The following is a 13,188-nucleotide window of genomic DNA, read 5'->3' as shown; positions in this document are numbered from 1 at the left end:
AGGACAACAGGAACCACTTTCATACCACCTGCTCCTGTCAAACATGCATATATGATTTAAAATTACACTGAACGATGAAGTGCTTCCTAAAAGTGTATATTAAGGTTCACTGAGTTATCAATAACTTTGCCTCTCTCTCTCTCTCTCTCTCTCTCCCTTTCCACTCCAGCTCTGAGCCGGTCAATGATGCCCTTCGGTTTGATGCGCCGGGAGCTGGCGTGTGAAGGCTACCCGATCGAGCTGCGTTGCCCTGGAAGTGATGTCATCATGATTGAGACGGCTAACTATGGCCGCACCGATGACAAAATCTGTGACGCAGACCCCTTTCAGATGGAGAATGTGCAGTGCTACCTGCCCGACGCCTTCAAGATAATGTCACAGAGGTGACTATTGATCTGTTTAGATCTCGTGTGTGTGTGTTGTGCAGAGTAAGAGCCCGGTATTGGCAGGGGAAACAAGATTTTATTTCACAACACAGTTCCTCTAGATTTCTTTGCTTTTCCTCTTGAGATGCACAATTTGGGTACCTCTTGGCAAATTGTAGATCTTTTTTTTGTAATAAAATTAAGTAAAACCAATGTCAAACTGAGGCTTTCCTTAAATGTCATTTAATGTTCCATTTTTATTCAATTAAGAATATAAAATGACAATAATTGTAGCAGGTGGCACAGTTTGGGAAGAAATTGTTATCAACTAACTATTCATAGTGACAGCTCTTGTTAACATTATAATGAAGTTTGAGACTTTACTGGTGGAATTGTTTGTAAAGTAAATATTAGTATTTTCCAACTTTAAGTACATGAAAAAAGGAGGAAAAAAGCATTAATATTTGAATGAAGTTTAGTTGTTTAATGTGTGTTTGCTTCAGATTTTATTTACTTCTCTTCATTTAAAAATAACTAACAGGCAATTTGCCAGGGGGGTACTTGAACTTGTGCATTCAACCGTTTCTTTTGGGAAACACTGAAGTCAGCATACTTGACTAACGCCGCTGCATCTTGGCAAAACTTTTATTTTTATGGAATTGTGTGTGTGTGTGTGTGTGTGTGTGTGTGTGTGTGTGTGTGTGTGTGTGTGTGTGTGCGCTTAGTTTCATGTATGCATGAGAATCTATATGTTTATTGCTGGAGTATTTGTAGCGCTTCCTACAGCTGCTCTCTGTGTTTGTGCTCAGCATCTGCTTCCTTTTAGCTCAGATCAATGGAAGCTCTCTTCCAGCTATCCATCACGCTTGTAATGGAGGCACAGGGTGCTAGCTTGAGCAAGGGAGGGAGGGAAGTAGTAGGGGGTGGAGGAGAAAATTGAGGGGGTAAAGGAAGAAGAAAGACTTGTAGAAATGATGGGATGATAGAGAGAGTGCAGCAGAGATTTGAGATATGAATGGAGAGAAAGACTGCGCAGTGGGGAAATGCTCAAAGCTGGATAGAGAAGGATTATGTGTTGAGAATAACTAAGTGCACGTGCGTGTGGATGGGTATCGTTTCTCCTGTGTGGATGTGTTTCTCGGTGTGTGCAACCGTGAGAAGGCATGCAGCGATGCGGTTTAGATGTAGGTATTATGTGCATATGAATGTTTTCCCTGTGCGTGTGGTGTAGAGTATCTGCCTTAGCCCCCCTCGTCCTTCCCTGTTCTCTCACCTCTAATTGCTCCCACTCACAATCCCCCAGGAGAGGAGGTTCTTACGTCACTCGCCCTCTCTCTGCCTCTTCCCTCCCTCCATGCTTCTCTGTATCCTTCATCCCACTTCTTCCCCCCCACATTCTCCCTCCCCCTCTGTTTCCACCTCCCTTCGGGTGCAGCTGTCACATGATCTAGTCTAGTGTGAAATTACTCCCTTCCCTACCGTTCCCTCTGTCTTTCAGAGCCTGAAGATATTTTTTTTTTTTTTTTTTTGGAATACAACCCCTCCTCTCTGTCTTTCTTACAATGGCACTCATCATTATTTTTATTACTTGCTTCCTCCCTTCTCTCTCTTTTCTGGCTTCCTACCCTGCTGTCTCATCTCACAGGTGTAATAATCGTACTCAGTGTGTGGTGGTTGCGGGGTCAGACGTGTTCCCAGACCCCTGCCCAGGGACCTACAAGTACTTGGAGATCCAGTATGAGTGTGTCCCCTACAGTGAGTACCGAGACCCTGTCACACCTTTCCACCTCCCCGCCCTCCCTCACCCCATTCACCGCCCCTCCCATCCTTCCCTATACCCTCACCTGAGCCTCTCTAGTCCTCTTCAACTCCCCCACCCCACCCCGAACCCTAAAAAAAGATGACATTCTTATACTCACTCGTGCTCACTCGCTCTCTCTGGATTTTCTCAACACAGTCAAAGCAAAACAAGACAGACAGCCATCCTCACCTGCTCTCTCTGTCTCTCTCTTCTTTCTCATACACTGCACAGGCACATACACGCACACACTCACAGAGCACTAAACCTTTTTTCTCCATCGACAGATTGACGCACCAGTAGCTGAGAGGGATTTTCACATGGGGGAAGGTGCTCCACAAACACAGGGTCCGATAAGCACTTTACGCACACCCACAGCAAACACGGGGTCAGCCCTTATTGGCAATCACAGCAGTGTAACGCACACCGCCCCACACTCATGCACTGATTAACCCAGGGGCAGGCGACTGCCTTTATCTGGTGCCAAACACCTTTGCTGTCCCTCTGATTTCCAATAAAAATTAAAATTGGGCACAGTGAGACTTTAAGGCAGGGGGTGTTGTGTGTATACCACACCTCACAATAGGAATGTTAACACAAACAGCAAAGGGCTTATTTTAGACCGCATGACCTGGAGCGCCACACAATTTAATGTCCCCATGGTAACGGCTGGCTTCCTCACTGCTTTGCTCAAAACTATGTGGCAGGTGTGACTCTACACATGCCCACACACACATACACTCAAGTCTACCTTACACTTGCAAAAAGGGAGGGGGGGGGGCACCATTGCTTTTTTTCTCTCTTCTCTTGAATCTTCCGTTCTGAGCAAGCATGTACACACGAACAAGAGCACACTCACACTGCCAAAGGAGCAGACACAGCAAGGATTATACGGTGATGTGTTGATCCTCACTCATGTGAAAATCTCCGCTCAGTCTCCCCTCCTCCCTCTCATGTATTATTACTCTCAGCATTGATCCCCTCACTGTGCAGGTGCACCTGGCTGGAGGGGAGGAGCAGTGGCGCTCCCCTCCACTGGGCAGAAGCAGAATTTGGGGTTCAGGAAAGGGTGGTGGGGAAGTATGAGAGTGTTGTGTCAGAGGGGTGGAGGACAAGAGGACATTACTGGGGTGGGGGAGCTATTTATTTCTCATGATAGGGTGTGGGATAACTGTCTCTACTTTTTCCTCAGGTGCAGTTGAAGTGAGCCACAGGATCAAGACTACACCAAGCTGCTAACTTCCTTTTCTTTTCCTCTTCCTCACCCTCCTCTTTATCACTTCTCTCTGAGGACTCCAACTCACGCTCACTTTATTATTTCTCGCAGTCAGCATCACCTCTTTTTTTAGCCCTTCTCTCTCTTTGACTTTCACTCTTCACTCCATGGTCTTAAATCTTTATTCTTTGCCCTGCTACGCTTATTCTTCCTTTATTTTTACTCTCTGACCACCAGTTTGCCACACTAGCTTATCATTCCACTCTATCATTTTTCTTTTGCTGTCCCTGTTATTTATTTATTTATTCTTTTACAGGTACAAATATGCAAACCGTCCAGGGTTTTCCAGGTGCCACTTTTCAGTCCTCACCCTTCCTCTGCTCAGTGCTATGTGCACTTAGTTTAGCTTATGAGAGACTGTGTTGACTCAGGTTGCGGCTAGAGTCATATATGAGAAGTTTGGTTTCTTACATTGGGTGATATTTTCTGGTGTGGCTTTTATTCATAGCCTTCCTAGTGGTAATAAGTGTTCTTCTCAAGTGTCCTCTACATTTGGTTTCCCTCTCTTCCAGTTGATATTTGTGGTGGCTATATTTTTCCCTCCACACCAATATGACTTTGCTTGTTAGTCCTTTAATAGTCCTGTGCTGTTGCTCGGTTTCCTGCATTGTCCACAGAGGGTCAAGGTAGCATTACTTAGTTGTGCCTGCTTTCCTCTCCTCATGCATTCTAACCTTGTCTTTTTCCCTCTGACTGCACAAGGGAGCTTGTTCTCTCACTGCAAGGCAATCAAAGGGATGATTAAATAGCTGCTGACTTGCATTTTTCCTCCTTGTGTTTGGGGGGGGAAAAAAAACTTTGTTGATTGTGTCTGAAGTATGGCACGACTTAGAAAATTGGAAGCTGATCCTCCTATGATATAAAGTCTCGCTTGTCTGAGGTGACAAAGAAGAGCCAATTACCCCTGTCCTCTGCCACTCTCCTCCACTGGAGAAGCGGAAACACTTAACTTGCGCACCCTCACAAAAATAGAAACACGCGTGCGTACGCAGGCGATGCACACTACTCAAACTCTGCAGGCTGCTCTACGTATTTGCGCTCATCTGACAAACTAAATACGACCTGACACATTCAGACTCAGAGCTGGAACTGTTCATCCCAAAACCTAGTCACCGTCGCACCACACGCCACTCAACTCGGCCACTTTTAATTACCAGGAGAGGGGGCGCGTCGCTCTCTTCAGTTCTGCCTCAGCAGAGATTTGTCAAGATTAATTGAATTTGCTGCAGCTAATCGCTCTGGTAATGCCCCATCATTTACGTCTGGTTGGGATTGCTGGGCACTCTGGTATCATCTAAGCCTGACACATGTTTTTCATTGGTTGTCTTGACAAAAAGGTGAACAATTGAGAGATGATATGTAAGGGCTGTGTGGCATGGCAGCTTAGATGGTGTGCAGCCGTGTTGATGGCTACGAGCGATGTTTGCTTTTGACAGGGTCCTCTGTGTGAGAGCTGTGTTTCCAGTCACCTGAAACGGCAAGGTGACAGCCAGTGCTGAGCTGACATACACACACACCTCAGCTGGCAGAGCTCAGACAAGGGTCTTGCACAAGTATGTGTGTGTGTTGCTGTGCGTGGGATTGCCTTGGCAAAATACAACAACCGCCAACTAGTCAAGTCATATCTCATCGAGCCAAAAAGCCCTGCAAGGCCGCCCAGCCGTTGCCACGTAGCATTGTTTTTGCCATCCGGAACACAAGACGACAAAATGGCTCAAATGAACTCTCATTTCACACTGTCACAGCCTGCCGTAGCCTGCTAGATCCCATTAAGACATCACAGATCCATGGATACAACTGCAGGATGTGTTTACTGCAGTGAAACCCCTACACTGCAGTTTTAACATAGATGTACGCAGAGTTAAAATAAATCTATCCCACGAGGGAGCCCTTACCTGTTCCCCCTCTTTCTCCGGAACACTGTGCTACATCATTATTGATTCCTAATGCTCCCTATTGGGATTATCCATGCTAGCCATGCCAGAGCTAGCAGACCTTCTCTTGTGGCTCTTTTGTTTCTTCAGCTTTTATATTTCTGGTTAATATGCACAGTGCAGGTGGCTGTACAGGCTTTACAGTCGAGAGTTTCTTAGCTTAATTTTATATCCTCCAGTTTTTTATTCATATTTTGGTACTCTGCCGCTGTTTCACTTTATAAAATTGATTCTTCCCCACAAATGTATTCAGCACTGCCTATTCATTACAAGACATCACTTTTTGGACACAAAGCCACTGGAAATGATAGTTGACTTGTCGGAAGGAGTTTGTCAGTCGCAGGAATAATGGCATTGTAATATGACAAGTTTTCAGGGGAGGAGAGGAAACACTTTGATGTAGCTGAAAATGAAATTCTATTAATATGTATAGGGACACCATTAGATGAGCGGCTCATACATGTCTGGTGAATGAGAAGCAGGAAGCTTTGCTCAGGCCATGGAAAGAGATGGCTCTTTACTGTGAAAAATGCAAAGTTTGAGAAGGAGACAACAGGAAGGGGCCGAGGAAGAAGAAGCAGGAGAGGACACGCTAGGAGGAGGCCAAGTGTTCCTGCAGTGCTTCAGCAATATGTGTGCGTATTTGAGAGCGTGTGTTTTAGCTGTACTCATTAGTGTGGGAGTAATTGATAGGGTTGTAGAGAGCGCTGAGCAGAGTGATTAAGGGGAGAGGACAGTGGCTTATTTCTCAGAAGATCCCTGAAAGAGAAATGTTGAATGAATCAGACAAACAACCAAGGTGGCCTTAAACTAACCTCCAACTCACTGTGAGGACAGTTTGATGAGTTTCCTTCTCTTTTCTCTGTGTTTATGTGCGTGTGTGTGTGTGTGTGCGCGTGTGTGTGTGTCCTTAGAAATCTGTAAAGATCTTGTGTGTATCGTTTCTTTGTGTCTATTTTTCAGGACAACCAAGAATGGAAGAACGGTGTCAACAGAAGTCTTCCATCTTCTTTGTTTTTAGTCTTTTTTCCTGCAGCATTGAAGAAGTTTCATTCCCCTCTCTCACTCTCTCTCTCTCTCTTTCTCTCTCTCGTTTTCTCTCTACATGTCACTGCATCATTTCCCTCCTGTTCTGAAAAACATACACAGTGGTGCATTTATAATATTGTGTTTAGCACGACAACTTTTTAAGGACTGCAGTCTCACACTTGCATGAAGAGATGAGGTTCTGCAGTCAGTAGAAACCTAGAACATGGAAAAACTCTTTATATTTGAGCTCTGTTGAATTCTGGTGTCCTCATCTACCCCCTGCAGCTGTTTCACAGAGAGGATGAAAGCTCTGGATGCTCTGTGGCCAGTGTCAGCCTCCCCTAACCTTGGAGCTAATGATTGCACTCACAGTTGGTGGCAGGCATGTAACGTGCCTTTTTTTTTTTTTTTTTTTTTTGGTCCCTGCCCCAGCATCACAGGACTTGCACTCGTTTCTTTGCCTTGTTTACCCCTCTAGGCTGAAAGTGGCTTCCACTCCCCAGGTCTTCATGGAGGTTGTTTGTCCAGTTTGATCTTGGCATACGATGATAAATGATCATGTGGCTGCTGATGCTGATGCTGATGCCGCCTCTGCCAAGGTGCATCCCCCACACAGCTAAGGCAACCGCTGCTATCACTTTTTTTTTTCTTTTTTGTTTTGTATTCTGTTTGTCTTTGTAAAACTCTATTTCTCTCTCTTTTACTCTCTCTCTTGCTATCAGTTTTTTTTCTATCTTTACGGACAACCCGGTGAGGTGTCGTGACAATTTCACAGCGCTCCCCGGGGACTTTCCATGACACATACATGACAATCACGCTCACAGTGGGGATCCACCAGCCATGTGCCTTTTGACACGCGTCTTTCTCAAGACATTAGAAGAACAACTCTCACGGCACTGGTGCCTCAGCAAACATGGAGAGAAGCTGAGTGCCCGTGCTGTAATGTGAAAGGCGGAGCTGAAATTTTTGCTTGCTTCTCCAGCTGCTCGTGAACCTCCCTCAACACCCCAACACAAGCAGGCTCCTACCAGCGTCATGGATATTGAGGGAACCACGCCTTACCTGCCCGTGTCAGCTAAGGCCTCAGCGTGACTCAACACACCAATCTATTGATTTGTGTGTGATGAGCCCGCTGTAGATATTTCTCTCATCTCTCTTTTGTGTCTACCCTCTTTTTATTTTCCCTCCCCTCCCCCCCCGACTGTGCCTCTCGGTTCCTCTCTGTGTTTCTCAGGCGTTACACTCTGTCAAGCCCTCCCTTTCCCCTGTTGTTTGTTCTTTTTTTCTTTGATGAGCCAGTCTCGGCCAGGCAAGCCAGCAGCTCCCCATTGATTGGATGGTCGATGGGTTGAGTGTTTTTGCTGGCTTCTATAGCAGGCATCCTGACTCTGTAAATTGAGCAAAGCCAAAAGCACCGCTTTCTGTAGATCAAGGGACCGCTCTAATGTCAACACAAACTGCGCTCGGAGAGAGTGGAAGAGAGACAGAGATTCAACGATCTCTCCGAAGATAACCGGTCACAGATAGAGGCATATTCATCACCACCTCACCATCTCCCATTTCTCTATCTATTTCTCTGCCTTCTCTGCTCCTTGTTTATTTCCACAGCAGAAGACGACTGTTGCACAAAGACGCCCGTCTCACTTTCTCTCTCCACCAGGTTTCTGAAGCTGCACTTCGGGCACGAGGGAAAGCGGGGCTGCAGAGAGGGAGGGGTGTTGCAATAAGATGGGTGGAGGTGGGGTCGAGAGTTTGTGGTTGGGGGTGGATTGTGTTGTTGGGGGATTATTGATAAATCTGAAATGAAATGGAAATGGATTTAAACCCAGGTCAGGCCATTTTCCCCTTCTCATTTTCCATTTGAGCCATCCTTTCTCTGAGTAGCCAACCATAACACAGACAGATAACTTGCTTTAAAAAAAAACAAAAAAAAAAACAAAAGAGAGAGAGAGAAAGGACAGCGCTTTATTTAATCTCAATTTTCTCTTTTTTCCTGCACCTGTTTTTTCTTTCATTCCCTTTACTTTCCCCCTCTCTCTCTCTCTCTCCTTCTTACTGTCTTTCTCTTGTATCTTTCTATCTCCTTCTGTCTCCTTCTTTCTCCTTTTTTCCGATGCTTGAATAGAAGTGGATCAAAAAGGTAAAGACCACAATGAACATAACAACCACAGCTCGCCCCTTTCTCCCTCCTCCTCCTCCTCCTCCTCCCTTGTCTCCCTTCCTCCCCCATATTCCTTCCTAACCCAGCACCTTGTGTAGTGGTCATGTTTGATGTTGATATCCCTCCCTTTTCTTTCTCGATCTCTAATCGTCTCCTTTGCTCCTCTCTTTCTATCTCTCTTTGACTTGTAACCAAAACTCTAAAGTCCTTCTAGATTTCCTCCTTGGTTCTGATGACACCAGCCTGACCTGCACTCATGCACACACAAACACATGCACAGACAAACACACACACGCAAACAAAAAGAAGCATCACAGAAGGTCAGTCCAGTATCTAAGAGAGATAAACGAGAATTTAACATCATTCCTTTCCTGTATGAAGAAGCACATCTCAGCCTAAATGTACAGACAACATGCATCTGTGTCATTTCATGGATGGCATATTTTCCTCTTTTCCCATCCTTTTTAGAAACCATATTTCATATTCACTCTGTTGCCTCACACGCCTGACAATAGAAATGTCTCATTATTCAAATCTCATATATTCGCATTTCGCAAGTAGCTGTTCACTCATTTCGATATTTCAGTGTATCTGTCCCTACAGATCTGAGAGAAAAAAAACACGTTCTCCTCTTTCTCTTCACATTATCCAGCTGCTCTTTTTCTCCATGCTTTATCTCTTGCCTTCTTTTTTTTAGTTTCTAAGGACAGATTCAAAGTTTGCTGTTGTTGAAATCTTAAAGCAAAAAAACAAACAAACAAAACAAATCATTCTTTTAAGATAACAAAGTAACTTGGCAAAGTTGCTGTCAGATCATTGCCACAGTGTCCCATTTCCAGGTACTTCAGTGTCCTCCCATTTTTCTCTGCTCATTTTTATTTAATCACGTTTCCATTAACTCCTTTTCTCTCACTACCCCTTACTTATAACACATTTTTTTCTCCGTTGTGTTTCTCACCCTTCCTTTCTCTTGTTCTCTTCCCACTGCTTGGTTTATCTCTCAGATCACATCTGACCATCACAGGCAGCTGCAGGCTCTTTTATCTTGTCTTACACTGCTCTTCCTCCTCTTCTCTCTTCCCTCTCTACCTCTTTGCAGACTTTATCCCCGCCACCTCTCTGTTTTCTTTATTGCACATGCACAATAAACTTGTCTTGCCCTCCCCTCCTCCCCTTCTCCACCAGTACATGTCCACATCAGTCCATCCCTTCCATCCACTTCCTTATGTGTTCAAGGAGAGGGGAGGAGATGGTGGAGGGAGGTGTATCCCCCGTAGGGAGGGCTTCGGCTTCTCGTAATGGCTTCTCTGATGCAGCCGGGCCTTGCCGCAAGCTCTCTTAAAAAGCCCCAATCAGCATGGCCAGGAACCACAATCAAAAGCTACTAAAAAGCAAAGATAGACCTGGCGTGGCACACATCAGGTAGAGAGCAGTGGCCATCACTTTCAGCTTTTCCGTGAGGCTGTACCCTCCCCCCGCTCTCAGGTCCCCACCCTTCTCAGCGCTCTCTGAAACCCTACTTACATCTGTCGCAGCCATTTTCCCTGCCTGGCACCGTATCCGGATCCATATGTTGGAGGAATTAACTCCTTTAGAGGTTACCATTACCCAGTTTATGGACTCCTTTGTCTGTTGTGTCTGTGGTTTTCATTAGCATAGATCATTGTCACATTTTTCTCTCACCGCAAGCAGCCATTTTAGCTCACTCTGCTGCTTGCAGTGGACTAGAAAGCATCAAAACCCTCCTCCTCCTGCTTCCACCTCAACCAACTGGTTATATTTATTTACTGCTCTCCTTCCCACTAACACTTAAATACATAACCCTTCCCCCTGTCTGCCCTCCTACCCATGTCCACTTTATCCATTTCTCCACTGCTGCTAAATATACTTCCTTTCTCTGTGCGTGGCTGAAGTAACATTCCAAAGTTGTGTTTTGCCCATGTCTGTCACAAATAATCTTTACTGATTCATCCGCTGATTGACAGATTGGGTTCTTGGGTTGATGACTTGTATCTCTTGGTGTTGATGCCACTGTTCAATGAATGTCCACCACACTTTCAACCTACCTATTATGAGGCGATTTTATGACTGTGTCGGCATTAGCCGCCTCTCCCCTCCTATCATTCCCTCTGTCTCTTTTCTCACCCTTTTTGCTGACAGTCGAGCAGCCCAACAACCCACGTCATTGTAGTATTTCCTTTATGACAGGACCAAAAAAGTGTCTTTTTCTTACCCCCAGTTTGTTCACTGATAAAGGAAAAGAAGCAGTTAAAGGAAGCAGTGTTAGACTGCTGAGCAGTATCCCAGTATCACCGTGGAGGGTGGAGTTGGAGACCATATGAGGACAGAGCCATTACTTACACAAACAACTCTACATGTGACTTAGAAAAGTGAGAGGGAATGAGTGAGAAACCACTGCATTGTGTGACAGGAAAAATACAAAGAATGGCTGTGAATGGCAAAAGGGAGGAAAAGTGGTTGCTATAGAGACGATGAGTCAGGCAGCATCCCCTCATTAGGAATGACCCACCACACACAAGCACGGTCATGTGACCGTGGCAGCGCAGACACTCTTTTCAGTGGCACAGGGAGAAGATTGTGAGGATTGACTGTACATGTAGAAGTCATTGCATTGTTAGAGCCAAAGAACAGAGACGTGAGTGAGTGAAGCAGCTGGTCATGAATACAAAACACAGCGGCTGGTTTCAGGGCTGTTAGGGAGAGACAGTATGTCTAGGAGACCTGATTCAGAGCAGAGGGAGGGTGAGGGTAGGTAGCAGGCTCGGTTAATGTTTCAGCTGTGCAGGCTTGTTGTTTCCTTACCTCTCAAGCCTCAGTCAGCTTGTTCTGGGTATGCCCCTCTGTTTTCTACAGTATCTGCTGCCTGTATCCTTTGCAACCTCGTCCTGATCAACTTTCCTGTCACTCAGTGTCAGCTTCACGCCATAGAAAAGACTTTGCTTTCAGTGGGTGCTATCTCTTGCTGTAGCCCTCTTTTGGTCTCAGTGAAGGGTATTCTCTGGGGTGAATGTTTGGGTTGATAAAGGTTCAGTTTGATACCTGCCTCTTCAACTGCCTGGATAGTGTGTACCTGCATGCATTTTTCTGAGAGCGTGTGTGTCCTCAAGCTTCATGTCTGTGTATGGTTGTTGTTGCTGTACTGTCTTTTTACTCCCAAAACCTTACGCCCCTTATAGTCTAAAAGGAAGCGGAAACACAAGGCGAGCCCCTCCCTTCTCTTTCCTTATTTTTCTCTTCTCTCTGTCACTATTTGTCACTCCTCAGCAAATTAACTCACTCCTAATTCTCATTTCACAGGAAATAACCTATTTACTCTCTCTTACTCCACTCTCTTCTTGTTTGCACACACAGAACACGCTCGCATCCTTCTTCACACTTCTTCTCTCTTTGTGCTTCTTTCTTTCTCTCTCAACATGCATGCCCACCCACACAAGCACACGCACACGGACAGCCACATACACACTGAGACACATCTACAAACACTAATGGGCTAATGAATGCACCAACATACCATCAGGAGACTCACTGCACTGCACACTCATGCGCACACACTAACTCTTAAAGCCCATTAACTTGTCCAGCATGGATGCGGGTTACCATGCCATGCTCCATCCTGCCCCCTGCTGCCTATTTACTGCACCTGCCAGTAACAGGTGGGGGATTCAATTAGAGCAGCACGCTCTCAGCAGTCAGTCCTGTGAGCACGCCATGACTGTGGACTGGACTGGGCAAAGGCTTGGGCTAGCAGAGCCAGCACAGCCCTCAGATCCCTCTAGGTAAAATAAATATAAATATATATAGTGGGAAAAAAAAAACACCCACAAGGACACCACTTAAGAAACAGCTGCCAACTATTGGCAGGGGGTGTTTAGATCATCAAAGTCAGACATTAACCATCACCATGACGCTGTCACATCGAGCGTTGAAACAGCATGCATTGCTTAAGACAACGAAAATGAAAAGTCTAAATTTAGCCTAAAGCTGTCAGTGTTCACTTTTAATTGTGTTACCAGTCGATCACAAATGGGTGAGAGACGCTAATGGGAGACATTCACTGTCATTTTCAGGAAAGTTCCGGAGCTTTCATCACTTTACACTCCAGCCTCATATTGACATGTAACAGCTGACCTGTGCCTCCACGGGAAAGGGATTATGGAGATAAATAGTCAATTATTACAGCAGCATTTCCTAGTATGTGCGGTGGTAATTGGCATGCTAGAGTATGATAGCTACAGCCTGGGTTTTAATCCTGATAAGGTAAGTTTCATTAGCCATCTGGCTAGTTTATAGGGTAAAGAAGTGGTTGTGTCTTTCCTGCCTAGTGACTTCATTGGGATGATCATGACTCCAAGATTTCCATCCTCACCCAAACAAGAATTAATCTATTTATCTCACATAATCCCAGATGGCTCTACTACAGCTAACCTGATCTAGCCAGACTAGGATAATACCTAATCTCAAGACTTATGCCTAATGCTTATTGCCTAATGCCTAATACCTCATTCAAACTGTGGACATAATAGCCTATTGTACTATACTCTACAGCTAGTTTTTCGCTGCTCTTGCTCCCTGCTGCTACAATTCCCCTTCACAGTTAAAAGGAG

At 45.3% G+C, this 13,188-nt stretch overlaps 1 protein-coding gene across 4 annotated transcripts in view; it reads left to right on the top strand.

Moving 5' to 3' along the window:
• The window catches only part of adgrl1a (adhesion G protein-coupled receptor L1a), a 95,660-nt gene that overhangs the window by 50,085 nt on the left and 32,387 nt on the right, over positions 1-13,188 (top strand). For 3 of the 4 annotated variants that reach the window (XM_005468689.4, XM_025906624.1, XM_025906625.1), the window contains 3 exons: positions 170-383; positions 2,011-2,120; positions 8,528-8,542. In XM_005468689.4, the coding sequence (XP_005468746.1) occupies positions 170-383; positions 2,011-2,120; positions 8,528-8,542 (339 nt within the window). The remainder of the gene's footprint in view (positions 1-169; positions 384-2,010; positions 2,121-8,527; positions 8,543-13,188) is intronic. The other variant, XM_005468690.4, reaches the window with a different exon arrangement.

This window comes from Oreochromis niloticus, linkage group LG4 (assembly GCF_001858045.2).
Source record: "Oreochromis niloticus isolate F11D_XX linkage group LG4, O_niloticus_UMD_NMBU, whole genome shotgun sequence".
In the NCBI taxonomy this organism is placed as follows: Eukaryota; Metazoa; Chordata; class Actinopteri; order Cichliformes; family Cichlidae; genus Oreochromis; species Oreochromis niloticus.
Note: the sequence above shows the minus strand (reverse complement) of the source record. Positions and strands in the feature narration are given on the sequence as shown.